The 24,722-nt window shown below is 44.9% G+C and overlaps 1 protein-coding gene across 1 annotated transcript in view; it reads right to left on the bottom strand.

Annotated features, from left to right (window-relative positions):
• LOC135113157 (uncharacterized) overlaps positions 1–24,722 on the bottom strand; it is a 180,575-nt gene that overhangs the window by 94,791 nt on the left and 61,062 nt on the right. The window contains 10 exon segments of the mRNA XM_064028244.1: positions 2,275–2,473; positions 2,621–2,723; positions 3,834–3,954; positions 6,879–7,403; positions 10,214–10,633; positions 10,911–11,111; positions 14,186–14,419; positions 18,501–18,675; positions 19,328–19,465; positions 23,078–23,149. Of these exon segments, the coding sequence (XP_063884314.1) occupies positions 2,275–2,473; positions 2,621–2,723; positions 3,834–3,954; positions 6,879–7,403; positions 10,214–10,633; positions 10,911–11,111; positions 14,186–14,419; positions 18,501–18,675; positions 19,328–19,465; positions 23,078–23,149 (2,188 nt within the window).

Genomic DNA, 24,722 nt, shown 5'->3' with positions numbered 1-24,722 from the left:
GTGAAGGCGGCCGGCTGTCCGTCTGTGTGGGGCGGGGCGGGGAGCTACGGGGCGGGCGTGGCTCTGGCTCTGTCACTACGCTGCTCTAGCTCTAGCCCTACGGCGAGGCCCTGTGCCGCCCGTCCACTCCACGCACTAGGGGGATGGGGGGCTCTCTCTCACTCATTCTCTCACTCTTTTTTACGCAGGGCGGGGGGACGGCGGCGGCTCACTAGTACAGCACGACTCAGACTCAGGCGCCCGGGGAAGCTACAGCCTAGCAAAGCCGAGGGTGTGGAGGCGGTGGTGGTGGTGGTGGTGGTGGTGGTAGTGGTGGTGGTGGTGAAGGCGGAGGTGGCGGTGGTGGCGTGGTGGTGGCGGTGCAATAGTGGTGGTGGTGATAATGGTGGTGGTGAGCATCCGACAGAGGCAGTGGGTGGGAGGGTCCATGGGAGGGCACATACTCAAATGCTACAGTGGGGGAGAGTGGAGGGAAGGGGAGGGGGCAGGAGAGGCAGTCCAGGGCATCAGGTGGGTGCAGGTCTAAACTACACACAATCAACACATCGACATCAGGTACCAAGAGTGACATCACCACTACTGGGCGGCATCACAGCTCCGGATGCTCACACCACACACGGCTACTTTCACCTTAGCGGTCTACCCTTCGGCGTATAAAACGACCCCTTAGTGTTCCAAAGAATACTTCACTAGGGTATCCTCATCTTATATGCCGACATAAACACACTTAACGTCAACAAACAGACACAAGACAAACAGCCCTCGTTTTATGCCTACACCAATAGCAACTCCTGAAGGGAAATGCTACTTTTCCACACGAGTCATTATAAGTGCCAATTTCTGCTACGCGATGTGAAAACTACGGAACCTTTTAAGCTAAACTCGGCCCCATGTGTTACCCTGGACGGCTGAGTGAAGGGACAGTTCTGGGCAGTTTAAATACCTAAGAAAAGACAGGGAGGGAGGGATGGGAGGAGGGAGGGAGGGAGGGAGACAAGGAGGGAATGAGAGAGGTAGAATAAGCCACTAGATTTCCTAAGGTTTCACAGCCAAGATACCTAGACAAGATTTAATCAAGAAATGTACATTGCAGAATGAACAACAGATCTATGTTTTTGTTGTGGTGTGACTAAACTAGGAAATTGTTATGAGAGTTTTCAATTTTCATAAGCTCAGGTAAGGTAAGAATGATGACTTATTTTGCTTGTATATTGCCTGCCAGCTGATTGGTGAAACAAGTTGATCGCTATCATTACTTTCTTCACTGTCCTTATTTTCCCTTGTGGGATTGGACAGCTTGTAATTTGCATAAAAACAAATTAATAAATACAAGAAATAAATGGATGAGTAGATGAACGAACCCTGTCATCCATCCCTTCAAACTCAAGGTCAGATCAACAATTTCAACAAAACACCAAAGATGGAAAAAAAAAATACAAACTAACCACAGATAACACTTCAGCAATTACATGTTTTCTGCAATGTACAACTCCTGTCAGAAAAAAAGAAAGAAAAAAAAAGAAAAAGTTGGAGTAAAATACGAGAGGGGAAGGGGGACGGAGGAACAAACGAAGAGATGGACAGAGGGAGGGAGGGTCAGAGCGGAGACTCGACTCAGACTAAAGTACATATATAAGCTGGAGACTAAGAGGCGATGTGGACAGTATAAGTTTCAAGGGAGACGGGAGAGAACACTGCAACAGACATGAGTTTATAAAGGAGGTACAGATCATAGTTATAACAAAGTAAAAATTGGTGGAGAAAGAGACACGTTAAAGACTAAGTATATGCAGAGACCCCTTAGACAGAGAGAGAGAGAGAGAGAGAGAGAGAGAGAGAGAGAGAGAGAGAGAGAGAGAGAGAGAGAGAGAGAGAGAGAGAGAGAGAGAGAGAGAGAGAGAGAGAGAGAGAGAGAGAGAGATAAGAAGTCAACAAAGTAACAAAGAACTAAATAAAAAGACACATATACGCACGCACACAAACAGAAGGAGACGAAAAAAAGACAAATAGACAACGAGAGAGAGATGAAAATCAAAAGAGAAGTAACAGAAAACACACACACACACACACACACACACACACACACACACACACACACACACACACACACACACACACACACACACACACACACAAACACAAAACACACCAAAAAAACCAGGAAAGTGAGGACAGGAAGACAGAAAACCCCAGAAAAAGAGGAAGAAAGCCCAGCCCAACCCAGCCCAACCCAACCCATCTGACCACCCTCCCCCCTTCAGAACGCCAACTCACCTATCAGATGTGGCTCGTCCTGAGAGATGAAGTTCAGATCCGATGGTACGGAAGTCGATACTGGCTCGTCATCATCCCGGAGTCCCATTACGACAGACTGATGAAACTCCACCAAGTCCTCCCCTACGAGTTTCTCCACGAAGTTAGAAGGGACGAGACCACGGCGGCCATCCAGCAGCTCCCCGTCGAAGAACCCATCCTGCAGGTGACGGTGAAGAGTGAGAGAGACATTGGCGGAGAGGAGGTAGGGTAAAATTAATGTTTGTGTGTATAGCTTGGGTTTTATTGCTTTTTTTAGCTTGGAAATGGTGCGAAAGATTGATGAGAGAGAGAGAGAGAGAGTCACCTCATCCATGGCGCCCCACACCAGCACGTAGTCGCCAGCATTCACTGCCAGCTCCGCCTCAGGGTTCTCGTTGGGGGAGTGTTGGAACGGATCATACGAGTACCTGGGAATGGGACGACCTTAGACACACCTTTCCACAACCAGTCACCTGTACACCTCTCCAGTAACGTTAGGTACAGTCGTGGTTTAAAGCAAGCAACCTGTCAATGAGGAGTAACCTTTGATGCAGCTCTTCAGTAACTAATCACATGCACACCTTCTTCATAATGATTCAACTATGAGTGGTTTGAAGTCAAGAAACCTGATGAGCTTCAATTTCCATGCTTTTTTTTTTTTTTTTTTTGAATAGGGGGAATCTGAGACCGCCACTTCCCCTCACCCCTTAAAAGAAAAAAAGTGACGTGCTTATCTTTCCAATTACAATGATCTAAGTACAGGCGTGGTTTGAAATTAAATAACCTGCTGACCTTCAATTTCCGTGTGTGTGTGTGTATGTGTGTGTGTGTGTGTGTGTGTGTGTGTGTGTGTGTGTGTGTGTGTGTGTGTGTGTGTGTGTGTGTGTGTGTGTGTGTGTGTGTGTGTGTGTTTCTGGAAAGGGAGAGATCTTAGACACACCTTTCCAAAGACAGTCACAAGCAAACCTTTCTAATAACAATCTAATTTACTCCACTTGGCCACTTACTATCAATTTATCTTTTAACAGCCTCATCTTCTCATCACACCTTTTCTTATCTGCATTTACCTCACCTTATTCACACACCTGTCCAATGATCACAACCATTAACTCCTTTCACCACTCATTACTTGTCTAAATCACCTTTGAACGCCCACACGTCACACACACACCTGTACTCTATTCACTACCTTATCTTCCCACACACACGTCTGTTCATCAAAACATTACTCCTTTCACTAGTTATTACCTGTTAATATTTTTCCCTTCAATAGACATACCCTTGCAATACAATACCTTTCTTCTAATACTCAACTTACCTGCACCTATACATTAATCACACATCTACTCATTACCTGTCCACTTAACCCTTCAATACCCACAAATCATTCATACACCTTTGCTCTGTTAATAATATGCTCTTACCTTACCTTACCACACACCTGTATATATCCTTACCCTTGCCAGGAACCAAACAAGCAGTGCATTAATCATTCCCTCAGTTTTCTCTCACCCACACCTGTTTATCAGCCTCCTCACCTGGCGATGTAGACATGGCACCTCCCCTTTCCAGGTATCTCCAGGACGTCCAGCACCCTGTTGTCTGTCTCGTAGGGCGGCAACATCACGCCAGGGAGGTTGCCATTCACGAGGTTTTTGTCTGCAGGTGATGGCAGGTTGGGTTAGGTTAGTGGCGGTGGTGGTGGTGGTGGTGGGAGGTAGCAGTAATAGTAGTAGTAGTTGTAGTAGTAGTAGTAGCTGTTGTTGTAGAAGTAAGGGTAGTAGCAGATGTAGAAGAAGTAGTAGTACTAACTGTAGGAAGAGGAAGATAAAATACAAAGGAAAATAAAAGAAGTCCAAACAGCAACAGACCTTGAGGCCCTCACAAGGCTGTTTGGGTAGCTACTCTACGCTATTAGTGGGAGAGACAGGATAGTACAGATGGAGGAGGAGAAGGAGCGATGGTAGGAGATAAAGAAGAAGAAGAAGAAAACAAAAAGTAGTACTTGTAGTAGTAGAAATAGCAGTAGATGAGAGAGAGAGAGAGAGAGAGAGAGAGAGAGAGAGAGAGAGAGAGAGAGAGAGAGAGAGAGAGAGAGAGAGGTCACCCGGGAATCAACACAACACCGCAGGCTGAAGACATGACGGAAAGAAGCGAGAGTGAGAATAGTGAAGAGAACGAGAATAGAAACGAGAGGAAGTGAAAATAGAAACCTGCAAATACTGAATAAGAGAGAAGGCGAGTTAATAATACATTTCGATATACAATACTTTTCACTTAATAAAGGCAGTTATATATACACTCTAGATATAATTCAGTAATCATGAAGCATATATTCAACATTATTATATTTCAAGGATGTTTTCAGTGACGCACACTTAACCACTACAAACATGCGTACAACCATTCACTAATTATGCTCATCAAGGTAATTAGTAACAACACAACACTACATGCAAATATGACAAAGTTAAACTAATCATATATGAAAGTAAATTGAAGGGAAAAATAAATGAGACTGAACAAAACTAAAAGAAATGTATATATGAATAATGACTCGTAAAGAGAATAACGATGTTTGAAAAAAAAAACTATGGAAAAAAAAACGAATATTAATCTTGCTTGGACAAAAAAAAAAGTAAGAAAAAATGCAAATATGGAAAAAAAAAAAGTAAAACTTGGAACCATTGATGTAAGTTAAGCAATGATGAGTTTGATGGAAGAAAAAAGTGAAAAAATAAGCTTAAAATTAAAGAGAGATAAAAAAAAAAAATACGATATGTAAATAGGTAAAAAAAAAAAAAATGCATAAAATTAGCATTAGTATGAGTTTGGTATAAGAAAAGTGAAAAAAAGCCTAAAAGTAAAAAAAGAAATGAAAAAACCCTACGATATGTAAATAGGTAAAAAGAAAAAAAAACATAAAATTAGCATTAGTATGGCAACAATGGAGTCTCATTAAAAGTGAAAAAATTCGTGAAAAAGAAAATAGGTCGTAATGAATAAATTTTCACTTACCACCTCGTTGAAAAGTTGAAATGTGAAATTGAATAAAATGTAAAATAAATCCACGGAAACTGGAAATAAACGAATTACGCGAACGAGAAAATTTGCGAAGTGAAAAGAAAACGTGACAGTGCCGCGAAAATGAAAGAAAACGAGACGCGCAGCAAACAGACGGTCCCAAAATAGTAATAATATGAAGAGAGAGAGAGAGAGAAAAAAAAAAAAACTGGTACGACGCACAGAAAACGGAACTGAACGAAAGAAGAAAATGGGATGACGATGTGAGGCGAAAAAAAAAAAAAAAAACCGCGAAACACCCACAAACCGAAAATTTATCGCGCATCAAAACAGAAACACAAAAAAAAAAAAATAAAGAAAATCACAAATAATAATCATAACAACAATACTTAAAAAAAAAAAAAAACTACAAGCTAACTACAGGACCAACAACCAGATTACTCATTACAACCACCTACAATGTACAAACAAATAACATAGGGGAGAGGAGGAGGAGGATGGGAGTGGGAGAGGGAGAGGGAGAGGGGGACCAATAAGAGAAGAAAAACAGTGAACATACAACATGCAAGAAGAGACGAAGATAACGAAGATGGAGAAAGAAAAAGGAAGAGAGAGAAGAGAGAGGGAGAGTAGAAGTAAACACGTACATGCAAGAAGAGATGAAGATATGATCAAAAGAGAGGAAAGAGAGGATCACAAGGGGATCACAAGGGGATTACAACAGATTACAGACACCAATAGACCCTTTGAATCCTTAGTTGGGTGTTGAATTGCATTACACGCGGCCAACTGTGGTATTAGGGAGGAACTAGAGTAATGAAGAGCAGGAGGAGGAGGAGGAGGAGGAGGAGGAGGAGGAGGAGGAGGAGGAGGAGAAGGAGGAGGAGGAGGAGGAGGTGTTATTCAAGGCTTCTGTTTGAGGTAGAAAGAAAGAAAGAAAGAAAGAAAGAAAGAAAGAAAGAAAGGAAGAAATAAAGAAAGAAAGGAAGGAAGAAAGAAAGAAAAGAAAAGAAAGGAAAAAGTAAGGAGGAAAGACGGAAAGAAGGAAGACAAGGAAGAGAGAGAGAGAGAGAGAGAGAGAGAGAGAGAGAGAGAGAGAGAGAGAGAGAGAGAGAGAGAGAGAGAGAGAGAGAGAGAGAGAGAGAATCGCTCCCTTTCTTTTTATACTATAGCAACTTTCTCTAATATCACAGTTGGCAAGAAAAGAAAAAAAATACAAGAAGAAAAGAAAGAAAAAAAAAGATGGGAATTGACAATCAGAAGCAAAAAAAAAAAAATAGTATAGTGAAGAAGAATGAAAAGAAAAGAGAGAGAAAGGAAGAAAAATGAAAGCAGAGAGAGAGAGAGAGAGAGAGAGAGAGAGAGAGAGAGAGAGAGAGAGAGAGAGAGAGAGAGAGAGAGAGAGAGAGAGAGAGATTAAAACAATAAGAAAACCAGAAAAAAAACAAGAAAAGAATGTAATGCAATCAGACATCCTATTAATGACGTAAGGATCAACTGCCGTCTGACACCCACTGCAGGGGAGAGGAGAGGGAGGCGGGAGGGCACATCAATTATACCGTCTTTATCATAACTGGTGGTGATGATGGTGGGCAGAGGGTTGACGTTCGGGAAGACTGGATTGGGGATCCCTCCGCCGCCGCCGAGTAGCCCCGCGCCGCTCCCCACCAGGCCGAGGGACGTGGGCAGCGTGACGGAGCCTAAGGGGTTGGAGCCGGCGAGGTTCAGCCCAGCGGTAGTCGATGAGGGGCCTCCGAGGAACGAGGGACCTAGTGACGCCAGGGAGGTGAGGCCAAGTCCTGAGGTGCCGTGGGGCGGGAAGCTGAGTCCTGCTGGATCCAAGTGCGCCAGGGACTGATCCACGAAGCTCAGGGGGTTGTTGGCCAGCGCGGGGTTGTGGCCGAGGGGGTTCACGATGGGGTTGGAGAGGTCGAGGGCAGTGACGGTGGTGGTGGTGGCCCCGGCAAGTCCCCCGCCAGCGAGCAGCGAGGATGGGGTCAAGCCGGAGAGGCCGAAAGAGGTAAAGGCGTCGCTAGTCTTCAGGGAGGCCACGCCGGAGGAGGAGGAGGTGGAGGAGGACAGCCCTGATGGGAGATACATGTGGCCATGTCATTCTCCTCGCCCCGCCCTCGCTGTGTCTTTCTGCAAGTGTCTAGCGCGCAAAGTATCAGCAGCATTAGGGCCCCATTCTGAAACACCTCAGTCTGCACCTCCGCTATCTTCAAAAGGTCGTGTAAGTTGAAGTGACGGGTTTTCAAGGGCATTTGTATAATTCTAGTGATAAATTAACGTTATTTCAATAGTTTTAACACTAGAAACACTCTTGAGAACCCGGCTCATCATCTCTGTGGCCTTGGAAAATAGTAGTGGTGAGAGCGCAGAGCGTTTCTGAATAGGGGCATTAGTATCAAATAGTGAACATGTGAGTGATCTGAGGTGAACTAGCCGGCTGGGAGTCAGGGAGGACGGCGGCACTAGCTCATGTCATTCCCATGCACCGCTGGTCATGCACTGCAGTCACATATCACATCATGTCACGGGGTTGTTTATCTCACGTAATGTACAGTGACGCAATGCCAAGAGGCGGCTCCGCACACAAGATCTTTCTCTCTCTTGTACGGGGTTGCAAAATGATAGCAAAATGTAAATAGATCATAAATGTTAAACAATAAATAAAGAAAGAAGATCACAGGCTATACAAAGAAAATAATAGGAGGTTGTACGCTTACGAAAATTGAAATGAAATAGAATGTAAAATTAAGAAGGATTTAAAAGTTGACAATATTACAACAAAAAATAATAAAAGCGACACAATAAAGAGATAAAAAAATATGAAATCAAAAGAACACATACAAGTTGAGAGTACAATTGATAATAACAACAATAATAATAATAATAATAATAATAATAATAATAATAATAATAACTAACAATAAAAAAATATAATGACAGTGCTAATAACAATAATAACACCATCAACACCAATAATAATAATGATTAATAATAATAATAATAATAATAATAATAACAATAATAATAATAGTAATAATAATAATAATAATAGTAATAATAATAAGAGCAGCAATACCAATAATAACAATAATTTAACTGTACAATTACCACTAGAATAGCAAAACTGCCATCACTACGTACAAGAGCGTCATACAACAAGCGGCCATGACACTAGTGACGGGAGTCTTTAGCTGGACAAGGGCGCGGCGACCTCAGCTCAAAGAAAAACAACCAGAAAAGAAGAATAACAATAACAATGACACAAAATAGTGGTAGTAATAAAAAAATAATGACAATGATATCAAAATGGCAGAAGCAGTAGAGCAAGTAGGAGGAGGAGGAGGAGGGAGGAGGAGGAGGAGGAGGAGGAGGAGGAGGAGGAGGAGGAGGAGGAGGAGGAGGAGGAGGAGGAGGAGGGCTAGTGTAGTAGTAGTAGTAGTAGTAGTAGTAGTAGTGATAGAAGAAGAAGAAGAAGAAGAAGAAGAAGAAGAAGAAGAAGAAGAAGAAGAAGAAGAAGAAGAAGAAGAAGAAGAAGAAGAAGAAGAAGAAGAAGAAGAAGAAGAAGAAGAAGAAGAAGAAGAAGAAGAGGAGTAGTAGTAGTAGTAGTAGTAGTAGTAATAGTAGGAGGAGGAGGAGGAGGAGGAGGAAGAGGAGGAGGAGGAAGAGGAGGAGGAGGAGGAGGAGGAGGAGGAGGAGGTAGCTACTTAGGCTGCTGGAGAGACAAGAGGTAACACACATCAATACAAAGCTAAAGGACGCTAGACAAAAGGAGAGGGGAAAGACGGAAGGGAAGGAAAGAAGGAAGGAAGGAAGGAAGGAAGGAAAAAACAACTAGAGAAAGATATTTTGTAAGAAGCTGCTTCAATACTTTTAATACGTGACCGAGAGGCGCCAAAAAAAAAAAAAAAAAAGGAAAAAGAAAGTAGAAAAAGTAAACGGGGACTTTACAAAAAAAAAAAAAAAGTCACTTTGCTCTCACGGCTGTTTGTAGTAATTGGATGGTTTATTAGTAAAAAAAGTAGTAAAGTGTGTCTAAATACTTAAAAAGGGAAATTAGTCGGAAAAAAACTTGATATTAAAAAGTAAGAAAAATAGTATATTGGGGATGCAATTATCCCAAAAAAGAGGAGACTGGGTGAGGTAAAAAAATGTGTGTGTAATTATTTATATAAAAAAAGGTAATTGCGTGGCAGGAAAACAACCATGTGATAGTGTGGTTAAAATGTGGTGGTGGTGCGAGCGTGGCGCCACAGCACGCCGGGAGGCCGCCACCACCACCACCACCACCACGCGTCTGGCAACACTACAGTACCACTAGTAGAGTGATGATGTGTCAAGAGGTATAGTAAGTACAGTATACGTTAGCACTGCGGGTTTGTAACTCAACAACGCCATAACCAACAACTGCTTCTCTCTTTCATTCTCTACATCTTCGTTTTGTGTGATTTTTTTTCTTTTTCTTTTTTTTTATGTCTAATGTATTTTTTAGGGTTGCAAATCGCTGAAGGAAAAAAACCACCGCTGTTACTGTTTTGCTTTGTTTAGTTTGTGCTTTGTTTAGCTGCTGAGACGCGTTGAGCTGTGCAGCGGGTAGGCACAGGAGCAGCAGTAGCAGCAGCAGGAGCAGCAACAGCAGCAGCAGCAGCAGGAGCAGCAATGAGGGCTTTACAGCAGGAGTGGCAGGAGAGACTCATGGTGACACTCTTACGGTGCTGTTGTGTTTACGAACCCAGCCTACTACGAGGGGGAGGAGGAGGGTGCAGGAGCGGGCCGCCCCTCGACCACGACTACACAAGCGCCCCACAGGGAGACAGGGAGCCTCGGCCGCTCTGAGCTACCACCAGCAGCTAGAGGAGCAACGTCAGTAGCAGCCGCCACTTACTGTTCAACACAGGCCGGCCAAAGTGTGGCTTCGGAACCGTCAGAAAATTTTTGATACGGGACATGGCGGAGGAGGAGGCGGAGGAGGAGGAGGCACCCCCGACGCCGCGCTGACGGGGTTGCGGCGGCTGCTTGGGGAGGACCCGCTGCTGGTGCGTCATCAGGGGCGCGCCCGAGCGTTGGTGGTGCTGGTGGTGGTGCTGCTGGTACTGCGGGCCCGGGCCACCATGAGGGCGGGCCAACGACCCCTGCTTATGGCCCTGGCTGGACTGCTGGTGCCTGGAGTGGCCAGAAGCAGGGGCGTGGCCCTCCCCGTGGTGGCCCAAGCCGCGTCCCGCCCCGCCACCAGCATGAGAACCGCCCCCGTGCGCGCCGTTGGCCCGGCCGTCCAGGAACTGCACGTGTTTGCCAAGGTGGGGACCTGAAGGCACGCGCGGGCAGGTGAGGGCAGTACCTGGTCCGCTAGTCGCCGGGCTCTCTCGTATCATTACCTCCGAGAGTCCCTCAGCCTTCAAGGAGAGCTTTGAAAAGGGGCACACCTCACAGTGACACAAGAAATCACCATCTTTTATGAGGCCAACAAAGCTTAACAGGTTAGTTCCAGGAGAAGCCAACAAGCCAACAAGTGTCCCCCTCATGGCTCCCTCATGCACCCGGCCGCCGCCCCCCTCACCGCCCCCCGAGGCCGCCCACCTTACCTAGCGTGGAGCGGGACTTGTCCAGCTCGGCCAGGATCTTGTTGTCCTGCTCAATCTTGGCCATGATGCGGTCGATCTCCGAGGAGGCATTTTCGGTGCCGCCCGCGCCCGTGAAGCCCGTGGAGCCCGACCCGGTGATGAAGCTCGAGCCCGTGGTGTTGGTGAAGACGCCCGACGAGATGGAGGTGAGGGAGTTGAGACCTGCACCACCGGGAGGGAAGGGGACTGTTAGCACCACCACCACTACCACCACCGCCACTCTACACCTTCACTACTCTATACACAGCTACACACAACACTTATGTCTATCTAAACACCAGGATATGTTTCACTACACCTACACATCTACTTCTTCCTTCTCCTCCTCCTCCTCTTCCTTGTTATCTCTAAACACACCAATTTTTCTATAACTATTCCTCTCCGTCCCATCGCCTAAATCTATTACTTTAAGCTGATTAGCTTATCACAAACAACCTCATAATGGCCAATTTGCTCCTGTTTGATCTTCCTTTGTCCTCCTTTGTCATTTACCCTTTGCCCTTCGTCTTCCCCAACATCATATTTTTTTTGGCTTTTATGTCCGGGTTCCCAAGTCTATCAGGGCCAGGACGGTATCTACTCAAGAGGGAATTTAGTTTTGGCATTGGGGAAGGAACGGTTACCCGAGTGGATGCCCTTCCTAACCTCGGACTTCTTAGCTTTCAAAGTACACCCGGTCCTATTGTACCACTGCGGCCATCCCCAGTATCCTTTTATAGTGAACCATATGGCAACACTGCGTCTCCCTCAGCAGCCTCGCCACGCCAGGTGAGTCCCAAGTGTCGACGTGATTACAGGTGACCTTCCCAACACGCTCATGAGGCAAGACTGATGCGCTTCTGTGACCTTTTTTGTGACCTTTCTTTATCTTCCTCACCCCGGCGCCGTATGACCTTGGTGTTGCGGTGTTTGAAATCAGTCATGCAGTTTTCTCATTGTGTTCTCACCCTGTCCCTCCTTTGCTTCCTGATCCTCACTCTAAACTAAACAAAACCTACATGTACAGTAACCGTGTTCTAATTTATGTAAAAAAGAAAAAAAAATACTTATGCATAAAATTGGGCAAATGCAAAGTGTTATAAACTGTCATAACAAAAGTTTTAAAAAATGTAGATTTAGAGCATGTCTTTCAATCTTAGTATTCAAGCAAGTATCCAATTCTTTTTTTCTTGATTTAAAGGGAACAATGCAAAACTTGGCGTCTGTAGTGGTGTGTGGTGGTGGTGGTGGTGGTGGTGGTGTGTGTGTGGTGATGTGGCGTGTGGTGGTGTGTGGTTTGGTGGTGGTGGTGGTGGTGGTGGTGTGGTGTGGTGGTGGCGGTTTTGTGGTTGGTGTGGTAATGTCGTGGTGGTGGTGTGGTGTGGTGGAGTGCCGCATCCCATGTTGGTGTCAGCGTGGTGAGGCAGACCGAGTGGTGTTGTGGTGTGGTGTTGTGGTGGTGAGGTGCAGGCACGAGGCGTCATCACCAGGTGCGTTCAGGTGAGTGACCATCCCTGTGTGTCATGCCAGCCACTCCCTCATACCACCACCTCCATGCAGCATGCAACCCAACGCCTCTCACGCACTCACTCTCACTCACCCACACTCACTCCTTCCCTGCACCCTTACTCCTCACCATTAATCCTCTGACTGCAGTGACCTCCTCTCCCAACTTTAATAAAAAGGTCTGCTGCAACTTTGGGAGCATAACTGGGCACCTTTGTGTAGCAACTCTGAGTAAAATACATCGCAGCAAAATAACGGAGACTGCCTCTGGCGCTGCTCACGGAAAATGTTGGTTTCGGAGCAAGAAGGGCACAACCTGGGAAGAATTCTGCTCGCCAGACTAACGCCACCTTGAATGGATAGTGTTGGCCAGACTTGCTATTTCTTGATGCGTATTTTTTTCTTTTTTTATGTAAGACGGGCACTGGCCAAGGGCAATAAAAAAAATCGATAAAAAGGCTCACTAGAAAGCCAGTTCCTAAAAAGTTATTTCCTTATGGTTTTAAGAACTCAGCATGTTTCAGTACAGAACTTCGAGTGTTCCGCGCTGGCTGGTGTTAGTTTTATAATCTAATTTTGCCTCGTAGTTGTAAAAAAGGACAGACAGACAGACCTGACGCTCTTATTTGTACAGATATTTCGAAAGACTCCAGGTGGAATAACTGGGTACATATATTTTCTGCTCAGCGGGGCCGTGTGGTCACTCAGCTAAAGCAACAAGTATCTCACAGTCACCAGCAGTCAAAGGGTTAACCTCCAACTCTCACATTCCTGCCTCTTACTCTCTATTCTCTCCCTCCTTCCCGCACTCCCTCACCCATCAACTTCTTAACTTCTTAACTTCCATCGCTTCCTCTAACTCTAACTTTCCCCGGCCATTGACCGCGGTGGGGGACGGGGCGGGGCGGTGGACGCAGCCCCTGGAGGAGGGAGGGCAAGACAAAGGGGCGTGGGAGACGTAGGGGCGGCGGGGCATCGCGGAGTGAAGGTGAGGAGAGGAAGGGGGAGCAGAATGAAGGAGTAAGGGGAAAATAAGAGGAAAATGTCACAGGGTATTAAACGGTGGGCTGTAAACAAGGCGGGGAGAGGGGAGGGTGAAAAGGTAGGGAGGACACTTCCCCTTCCCCTTGCCCTCCCTTACTCCTCCCCGCGCTGCCCCTCTTCCAGCCCTGCCTGGCGGGATGAGCGAAGGTCGACCCGCGGCTCGAAATGAAACAACGTGAAGGAAATACAGCCATTGATTACTGGCGGTGAGCGCGGCAGACGGCGCGGCCACGACCTGCTTTCCCCCGCCCCCCACAGGGACCCCGGGGGAAGGACGCCCCCAGACGCGACGCGTGCCTCGCGGCTCCCGGAGGCGAGTCTAAAGTTTCTCAAAGCACTAATTACAAAAAGATGACTAGACTAAAGGGGCATGCTCTGCGGCGCGCTAGGGGAGACTAGGCTATGTGGTGAAAACGTTGTCTAGGGTCTTGGCCCCGCGCCCCCCCGCGCTGCCCCGCCCCGGCCCGGTCCAGACGAGGGCGGGGTGGGGCAAGGCGGGGCGGGCTGCTGCCGCTGCGGGCTGGCGCCACCTCCAGCCTGACCAGTGGACGTGGCGTGACCTAACTCGGCGCGAAACGCCTGTGAGGGGCGGCGGCCCCGCGCGGCGCCAGCCCCCGGCGTGCAGCAGCGGGGCGGGGCGGCCAGGGTGCCTGGGCCAGGGGCAGCCTGCGGCAGGGTGCTTAATTTTGAACTTGTCAACGACTAACTCTTGTACAGCCTCCTCGAGGGGGAGAGGGACGGGCGGGAGGACGACCAATGGGCGCGCTCCCTGCGCCAGCTCTGACCTGATTGGCCAGCTAGAGGTGACGTGGAGAGGGGAGGGTGGGTCAGGTCGCCGAAGCCCAGCATGTCCAGGCTGTGAGGCAGGCTGAGGCCCAGCCCCACGTGCGGCACGGGCGTGGACCCCGCCGTGCTACCGTTCGACAAAATTTGACTCGAATCTGTAAAAAAGTGGTGAGGTGAGCGAGCGGCGGAGGCGGCGACGGCGGCGGCAGCGGCGGCGGCGAGGGGCGGCCATGGCAGGCACATGCAGGGCGTCCAGCCCCGTCCCGCCCCGCGGCGGAGTCCAGCTGCACCACGCGGGGCTGGACACTGCGGGGCTCAGGCCTGGGGCGGGGCGGGGCGGGGCGGGGCGTGTGGTGCTGGATTTCCAGGCTAAGCAAGCAGGCAAACAAGCAGCAGCAACAGCAGCGGTATCAGCAGCAGCAGCAGCAGCAGCAACAGCAGCAGCAGCGGCACAGCATCGCCACACCCACACCAGCCCGCACCGCCCCACACACCACTGCAACGCCTCCTCGTGGGGCGCGGGGGTCGTGAGCAGTGGGATGTGGGCAGGGCATGGCGGTGGGGGGGCGGGGGCACGCAGGGGGCAAGAGGCAACACAAGCAGAGGGCAAGGCTATGAGAGGACGGCGACGTGGGTGTGCAAGGAGGGCGTGGCGGCCAGGCGACACACCCGCAAGGAGGAGAGGAAGGAGGGAGAGAGAAGGTGGAGGAAGGTGGGAGAGAAAGACGCAGTGAGGGAGAGACCAAGGGGGGCCATGGGGGGAGTGGAGAATTTTGGTAGCACTTTTTTTTTGGCCTCGGGGGAGAAAGGCATCACGTAAAGTATTCAAAATAAAGCTAAAGTAAAGTTTCTAGGAGTAATAAAAACAAGGCTTCTAGTGCTGCGTTCCGGAACTACGAACACTAATAAACAGTTATGAAAAGACCAGGACATTTTGGGCAAATTTCTTTTCTTTCTCTTCACCTTCCCTTTAAATTTATCCCCACGTTAAAATTTACTTCCTCACGTTAAGTGCTACATGACCTCGATGTAGAGGCGCAAAAAACCCCAATTAACCAGTCAACCAATCAACCAATCAAATGAATTTTCCAGGTAAACATTTCCAATCAGAAGACTCCGTGACCTTGAGAACCCAGGTGCCAAATGAACCACACTGGATACTCAGGTCAGATGAGGTCAGGTGAGGTCACAGGAGTAACAGCACACAGGGTCACTAGTTACCTGGATGGGGGGGGGGTGAGCCTACAGGTAAGCCAATTACACCTAAGGGAGGGCCAGGTGAGTACAGGTAATTAAGATGCTGTTCATTAAAGTGTTTTTGGGAGGGAGTGTGGGGGAGAAATGAAGAAATGTTAGGAGGAGGAGGAGGAGGAGGAGGAGGAGGAGGAGGAGGAGAAGTAAAAACAAGGAGTAGGAGTAGGAGAAAGAAGAAATGGAGAAAGAAGAGAAGTAGGAAGAGAGAGGAAGAGAAAAAAACAGGAGGAAGAATGGAGTCACGAAAAAAAGGAGAGTTAAGATATACGAGAAAGAGAGAGAGAGAGAGAGAGAGAGAGAGAGAGAGAGAGAGAGAGAGAGAGAGAGAGAGAGAGAGAGAGAGAGAGAGAGAGAGAGAGAGAGAGAGAGAGAGAGAGAGGAGAGAGAGAGAGAGAGAGAGAGAGAGAGACAGAAACAGAAAAAAGACAGAAATAGAGAAAAAAACTGAGAAACAGACAGAAACAAAGAAAGACAGATAAGAGAGAAAAAAAACCCACAGAAATAGACAAACAGAGAGAAAGACAAAAAGAAAGAAAAGAGGAAGAAAAACACACCACATCGCATCATCATCATCATCATCATCAAAACCATCATTATAATCACAAAAACAAAAAAACAAAAGAAGAAAAAGGAATCTATCAATCATTCAATCAAAATATCACGAGCCACGAAGCACAGGAGAGAGAGGGAGTGGAGACAAGGGCTGAGAGAGAGAGAGAGAGGGAGAGAGAGACAGTCAGAGAGGACCAAACATTACTCTGCTGCTGGGAAAGGGCGTAACGGAGTAATGCCAGTTTGTAGAGCGGCATTTCTGCTGTAGAGGTGGTGGTGGTAGTGGTGGTGGTGGCCGCGTGGTGGAGGAAGGAGACGGTAGAGTAGGTGGTGGTAGTGATGGTAGATGAGAGATAAGTGGAAGATAGTGGATGTGATACTGGTGGTGGTAGTGGTGGTGGAGAGGTAGACAGTGAAGTAGATGGTAGCAATAGTGGTGATAGGTGGACAGGTAGACAGGACAGTAAGATAAGGTAAGTATTAATGAGTTAGACAGATAGACGTTAAAATAGGATGTCAAACAGGTTGAAGTGTTTGTGGTGGTTGACAAAGACACACGGAGGAGCAGATACTAAAACGGAAGGCGAAAAAGGAACAGAATGGACAGAAGAAGATGGAGGATGAAGAAGAAGAAGAGAAGAGAAGAAAGGTACAAATTGGTGGTGGAAAGAGAGGGGGGGGGGAAAGAAAGGGGAGAAAGGGAAGAGAATGATATATAAAAACAAACGAAAAAGGAGAAGTGATATATAAAAAATCTTGATAAAAAAGTATGAATGAACAGAAAAAGAACAAATTATAAATAAAAGTAGAAAGGAGAACGAAGACTAGGTGAAGAAGGGATGATAAAAAAAAAGGAGAAAAGGAACACGAAAAAAAAAAACAAGGGAGGGAAGAAGAGAAAAGGAAGAAAAAGATGAAGAAAGACACAAAAAGGGAAGAAGAATATCAGGAAGAGGAAAAAGAAGAAGAGGAGAAGGAGGAGGAGGAGGGAAAGGAATAAGAACAAGAACAAGAATTACAAAGGACGAAAAGAGGAGACCGTAAAAGCAAAAATTTAGTAAAAATAAAGAATAGATAAACGGCAAGAAAGAGAAGGAAGGAAGGAAAAGAGATAAAAAGAAAGAAAAGAAGAACGGACGGGAGATTGGAAAGAAAACATGAAATAACACAGAGAAAAAGAAGTGGCGAAAGACAGGGAGAGGAGGGAGGGAGGGAGGGAGAGCGAGAGAGAGAGAGAGAGGAAGGGGAAGGAAGGTGGAGGAGGAAAGAGTGGAAACACAAGAAAAGAAAACAGACATAAAAGAGAATTAAAGAGAACAATATCCATTCACTCACATGGACACAAACGAGAGAGAGAGAGAGAGAGAGAGAGAGAGAGAGAGAGAGAGAGAGAGAGAGAGAGAGAGAGAGAGAGAGAGAGAGAGAGAGAGAGAGAGAGAGAGAGAGAGAGAATAGAAAATAATAAGAAAAATAGGAAAAGCGAGACACGAAAAAAAAAGAAAATGGTGAGACAAAGAAAGAGAAAAGAAAAGAAAAAAAACAGCCAAAATAACACGCAAAAATACGAAAAAGAAAACAACGACAACGGAGTTTACGCAAGGAAAAAGAAAACGACGATCAGTAAAAGAGACAGAGAAGAAGGAAAACGGATCACTCAACAGCACATTTGAGGGGGGACTGAGGGAGATGGAGGGGCGACAAACATTGAATGCAGCAGAAGCCTTGAAAAAGTGACTCCCTCTGATGTACGAGGGAATGTTAGTAAGTGACAAGGAGTAATGATAGTAATAATAACAACAAGTCATATTAGAACAGTGAGCAGTGCTTGGATTAAGAGGACTAAATAGTATCATAATAAATGAGGCTATATATATAAATTGAAGGTAAGGAAAGGTTAAGTCTGGTTGCTAAGATTATTATAAGAATTGATATAGTTATGTACATGGTTAGTAGTGATATAGGATAAGAACGGTGACTTACACACACACACACACACACACATACACAGAACTAAATTTAACCAAACTGTTCATTTTTTTTTTTTTTTTGAGTGATGGGGAAGCTGGAATAAAACATGCATTTTTTTCCTATTTTCTTTCGTTGGCCAACTTACACACACACACACACACACACACACACACAAACACACACACACACACACACACACACACACATACACACACACACACACACACACAAACACACATCAAACTAAAAACCTACCCCACAAAAAAAAAAAAAAAAAAAAAAAAAAAAACGCATACACACGAAAAAAAAATCAAGAAAACCCCTTAAGAAAAAAATAAAGAGAAATAAAAATCTTTCAAAACCCAACTTAACATAGAAAACGGACACTCTGAAGGGGAGACCCAAGCATTACCACACCAGCTGTGGGGAGAGGACAAGGGGTACCACAAGACCCACACTCACCAGGCGTCACGTCCCCGGAGTCAGGGCTCTGCAGGTCGGCACTGAGGGAGCCTGAGCGGGACCAGGAGTTCTTGGGGGAGCCCTGGGCCTTCTTCAGACTCTGCATCTCCAGCAGGAGCTCCTCATGACGCAGGTTTTGAACTTCCGCCTTCTTCTCCAGTTCGCGGATCTTGGACTGTGATGACAAGTGGGGTAAGAAAAAGAAAATGGCGGAGAAAGAAGTGTTGAGTAATGTAGAGTGAGAGAATGTAATAGAATTGACAGGTAAATACGGGAAGAAGAGTTGAGTAGAGTAAGAGAATATGATAGAACAGACAGGTAAATAGGGAGGAGAAGAGTTGAGCAAAGTAAGGCAGGAACATGACAGAACAGACACAAAGTTGAAACAAAACTGATGCAAGAAAAAAAAAATATGATGAAAATAGTTTCACTGATTGAGTGCTGGAGTTATGGTGCTAAACCTTAATGTTAAACTATAGACTAGGAAAGGAGAAAAAGACTCCAACATGAGACACATACAGATGAACAAGATAGGTCAGTACTTTGAAACACTTCTACACTGCACCTCCACTACTTCTAAAAGACTCTCGTTGAAGTTCTACGAGTTACCAACGGTGTTTTTACGTTTTTAATGACAGATTTTCAACACTTCTAACATTTTCATTAAGAGAAAGTCTTAAAAATCCAGCAATCATCACTGTGACCTTTGAAAAGTATCGTAGTGAGAAAGCAGAGTGTTTCTGAATAAGGGCCTGACACAAACCAGAAAGAAAACGAGGAAGCACAAGGGGTAACTCAACCAAAGGGGACCCCAAACACTACATTACCTGCAGGGCCTCCACCACCTCGACGGACGCCTTCTTGCTCTTGTCAGACAGGGCGGCCTGCTGCTCCCGAAGCTGTACCAGTGCCTCGGCATGCTGGTGTTCCAATTCTCGCCGCTTGTCTGCAGCATCTTTCATTTGCTGCGGGGAGGAGAGGCGCAGGGTAGTGGTGGTGGTGGTGGTGGTGACAGTGTTTGTAGTATGTAGTAAGAAGAGGTGGTATGGTACTGTGTTGTATTGGGTAGTAGTAGTAGTAGTAGTAGTAGTGGTGGTGGTGGTGGTAGCAGTGGTAGTGTTGGTTGTGGTAGTGTTGGTTGTGGTGGTGTTGGTAGTTGTGGTAGTAGTAGTAGTAGTAGTAGTAGTAGTAGTAAGCAGTAAAAGAAGAAACAGTAGAAGCAGCGGTAAAAGTAGCAGTAGTAGTAGCAGTACTAGTAGTAGTAGTAGTAATAGAAGCAACAGTAATCGTAGTAGTAGTAGTAGTAGTAGTAGTACATTGAAAGTAGTAAGAATAGTAGTAGTAGTAGTAGTAGTAGTAGTAGTTACAAAGGCAACAGTACACCAGCAGCGGCAGTTTGTACATAGAAATATTAAGCACAAATAATAACACGCGAAGAACCAACAACAACAACAACAACAACAACAACAACAACAACAACAACAACAACAAAAGTTACCGGTGAAAGAGCGCTACCTCTGCCACCACGAAACCGCCATGAGCTGGAATCGAACTGGTGAACCTTAGGCCAAGGGACAAGGAAAGAACCAGAGAGCCAACCGAATCCCCTACAACAACAACAACAACAACAACAACAACAACAACAACAACAACAGCAACAACAACAACAGCGAAGAAAAGAGACACACACAGACAGACAGACAAACAAACAGACGGACACACGTAAAGGGAAACAAACAAGAGGGACATGAAAGGGAAGAGTTGTCGAGGAAATAAAGGGAAAAAAAAGTGAAAGGGAAAACAGAGTCAGGAAATAAACCATTACAAGTTTTCCCCCAAATTATATAAATGAAAATATTGGCAGCTTGTTAAGTGAAGACAATTAAATTCCAACAGCTGTGGTTCTGAGAGAGAGAGAGAGAGAGAGAGAGAGAGAGAGAGAGAGAGAGAGAGAGAGAGAGAGAGAGAGAGAGAGAGAGAGACGAAAATACACTTACAGCTTAAAATCGAGTTAAAAATAAAAGAAGAAAAAGAAAGAAAAGAGAAACAGAAACAGAAATAAGACGATTATGACAACACCTTTGAGAAATCTTTACAAAAAAAAAAGAAGAGAAAGAGAAATAATATTTACACACACACACACACACACACACACACACACACACACACACACACACACACTACATACATACATAATGAAGAAAACGGGCGATATGTACACATTTAAAGGGGGAACCAATGCAAACGTGATACAAGGCAAGCTGAGGGAAAAATCAAGTCAAAGGGAAGGAAGGGGAAGGAATGGGGACAGAAACGGAGGAAATGGGAAACCAGAAGAGGGTAATTCAAACGGGAAAAAAGGAAAATGGGAATGAACTCATGGAAAAATAGGAATAAAAACATGAAAAAAAAGAATACAAACCAGGTAAATAAGGAAGAATGTTGACGGAAAAAAAAAGGAAGAAACTTGACGTGGGAAAATAATAAAGGCCGTTGGAAATAAAGAAAAAAAATGTTGAAATAAGAAAAGGAAAGAAAAAAAGGAGCATAAAAAAAAGACAATAGACTCAGGACAGAATGAAACGGTTAAAAAAGGGAGACAATACTAGAGACAAGAGTAAAAGGCAAGGAAAATAAAGGATAAAAATGACAAAAGAGAAAACACGATTGGAGCAAGAGGGAAGGAAAAAAAAGGAAACAAAGACACAAAACGAAACATAAAAAAAAAAAAACACCATACACAGAAAAACAAAAGGAAATATTAAAAAAGAAAAAAAAAACGAGAAAAAGCCTCAGTAAAAGAAGTAAAAAGCATAACAAATGAATACAAAGGAAAAACAAAGAAGAAAGGGAGGAAGAAATGTTAGCATAGCAGAGTACAAAGGGTAAAGCACACAGGATTTAGAGTGTAGCAAAAGAATACAAAGAAAAAACAAAGGCCAAAGGGAGAATAAGGATAGTCAATATAGCACAGTACAAAGAAAAAATAAAAGACAAAGGGAGCGGCAAAGGGTAGAGGGTAAAGGATGAGTGCAGCGGGGTATACATCAGTGACGGGAGAGGACAGCCAGTGCATGGGAGGTACAGGGAAGGTAACAAGGTGTGCACAGGGAGGTGGACATGATAAAGGGTTGGTGATGCTGGCTCGTGTGCTCTGACGCTTGCTCCTCTCGCCAAAACTGCTTTCAAAGGCCACGCAGATACTTAATTGAGTCCGCATTATCTTCTCTCCCATTGGTGGTGCATGGTGCTTGTTAACCCTTCGCTAGAACCATGAATTCATCCACTAGGGTCCCATTAACTTGCACTAGAGTTTGTTGAAGATAGTGAATCGTTGTTAAACTTTCGCTAGAACCATGAAAAACACCTTGGAAGATGCCAATAACCTGCACTAGAGTTTGTTAAAGATGGTGAATCCTAATTAACTATCACTAGAATCATGAAATCACTCTCAAAAATCTCAATAACATCCATTAGGGCTTGTTAAGTCTGCAGAATCCTTGTTAAACTATCACTAGAATCTTGAAAAAAAAAAAAAACTAATAACTTCCACTGTAACCTTCTGAGTGAGCAGAGAATCATAAAAGAAAAAAAAAAAAAAACACACATATGAACACACTAATGGCTTTCCTTTCAACAGAACCTTTTAAACTTTACCATAATAATGAAAAACACCCTTAAAAACGCAATGAATTCTAGCAAAGCCAATACCTCCCATTAAAGGTTGTTAAATGCGCAGATTCATTATGGAACTACCGCTTGCATCACAAAAAGGAACCAAAAACACTCATGAAAACCCCCAATAACTTCTAGTAACGCCCGTTAGAAGCGCAGGATACTTGCAAATTCAATGAAGACCCTTCTCGAAACCCCAATTACTTCTATCAGAACTCGTTAAATGTGCAGAATACTTAACCTCATGAAAACCCCCTTGAAAACCTCCATTAGCCTCCAGTAGACCCTGTTAAAACTGCAGAATGCTTTGCTAATCTATTGAAAACAACACTGAAAATCCCAGTAATTTCTATCAAAGCCTGCTCAACCTGCAGTGACCTCGTCAAACTATCAATAGGAAAGAAAAAAATACCCTGCATTAGAACCCCCAATACCTTCCATTAAAACTTCAATAGCGTCCATTAATGTCTGTCCATACTAAAAAAAAACATTGTTTGGATACAAAGTGTGCAGACTGTTTGGAAACTGGAAGCATTTTGAAAACAGTTTGGAAAGATTTCGGAAACATTTCGGGAACAACTTGAAAACATTTTGTAAACAATTTGAAACAGTTCGCCAACAGTTTCAAAGTGTTTGGAGACACCCTGCAAACTGTTTGGAAACATTTTGAAAACACTTTGCAAACTGTTTGGAAAGTGTATGAAAACAGTTAGCAACCTCTACCCCCACGCAATGTTCCTGGTGTGTAGAGGCGTTCAGAACCCTAACAGATCCCATTAAAACCCCAACACCATCACAGGCGCCTGTTGAAAGTAGTCGAGACGAGGTAGCCGGCGAGCAGGAGTACAGGGAGCCTTGGGGGGAACACAGGGATGGATAAACAGAGTCGTGGAGATACTCACAATCAGAACAGTTTCGAGAGAGCTGCCTCCCCGTGCTCGAGGAAGGTCTCCCAGTCCGTACACATCTTCAAACTGACGTCACACAACACACCACAGAAACGTCACGGGGTTAGTACAGTGACAGCACGTGACGCAACAGTGAACAGTGAAGCATTAGGGTGTGGAGGTGGTGGTGGTGGTGGTGGTAATGGTAGTAGTGGTCGTAATGGTGGTTGGAGGATGCAAAGAAAAAAAAAGTACAAATAAAAAAAAGTCATGTTGGTATCGGTGCAGTTAGGAATTTTAGTAGTGGTGGTGGTGGTGGTGGTAATGGTGGTAGTAGTGGTTAAAAGTTGCAAAAATAGTGATATTGGTGCATTCAGGTCCCATAAAATTTGAGGGTGTGGTTTCAGTGGTGGTGGTGGTGGTGGTGGTGGTGGTGGTAGTGGTGGTGGTGGTGGATGAGGCAAGAGAAGGAAGAGAGGGGAGATAATGGAATATAAAATAAAAGGGTAGGGAGAAAAAAAGAGGAAGGAGGGAGGAAGGAGAGAAAGAGGTAAAGGAGAGGAGGAAAGGAGGAAGATTATGGGAGGAGGGAAGAAAGAGATAATGTAATGTAAAGAAGAAAATGGATAGGAAAGAATGGAGGAAGTAAGAAAGAAGGGAAGAAAGGAACGAAATAAAGGAAGGAAGGAAAGAAGGAAGGAAAGAAGGAAGGAAGCTTGTCTGAGGGAAAAGTAAATGTAATAAAAAGGAGAAAAATAGATAGGAAAGAATGAAGAAAGGGAGGAAGGAAGGAATGAAAGAGGAAAGGATAGAAAGAAGGAATGAAAGAAGGTAACAGGAGGAGAAAAAAAGGACATTATGAAATATGAATAAGAAAAGATGAGAGGAAGGAAGAAGGAAAGGAGAAAGGAAGAAATATGATGACAAAGCAACGAAGAAAGGAATCAAGTAAGGAAAGGAAAATGCAAGAAGAAAAAAATAATAAAAGAGGAAGAAAGAAAATGAAGAATAAATAAATGAAAAAAAATATAATGTAAAAGGAAGTGGGAATTTTCATTATTTATTTATTTTTTGGGTTTAAGGAATTTTAGGTTATATTCTATTTTTTTTTTTTTTTGTATTAAAGGACTTATTAATATGTATTTAAAAGGAGGCACGAGAGGGACTTTAATTTTTTTGGGGTGTTAATGAAAAAAAAAATACTCTTGGTTAATTTTTCATTTTTTTCTTCTTATTTTTAAGTGTTTTCTTAAGGGAGTTGTCTTAGTGCCTTTAGGGAAGAGAGAGAGAGAGAGAGAGAGAGAGAGAGAGAGAGAGAGAGAGAGAGAGAGAGAGAGAGAGAGAGAGAGAGAGAGAGAGAGAGAGAGAGAGAGAGGCACGCTCGGAGGCAAAATTGCAGGAAAGCCAGAAACTGAGAGAAAAATCTCAATAAAGATACTTTGCTCTCTCTCTCTCTCTCTCTCTCTCTCTCTCTCTCTCTCTCTCTCTCTCTCTCTCTCTCTCTCTCTCGCCACACAGACAAGATTGCAAGACGCCCTGTACGTTTTCTGTGTGTGTGTGTGTGTGTGTGTGTGTGTGTGTGTGTGTGTGTGTGTGTGTGTGCATGTAAGTATACACACAAGGTTTATACGTACACATTAAGCGATCTTTTCCGAGGAGG

This window comes from Scylla paramamosain, chromosome 25 (genome assembly GCF_035594125.1).
Source record: "Scylla paramamosain isolate STU-SP2022 chromosome 25, ASM3559412v1, whole genome shotgun sequence".
Classification (NCBI taxonomy): domain Eukaryota; kingdom Metazoa; phylum Arthropoda; class Malacostraca; order Decapoda; family Portunidae; genus Scylla; species Scylla paramamosain.
Note: the sequence above shows the minus strand (reverse complement) of the source record. Positions and strands in the feature narration are given on the sequence as shown.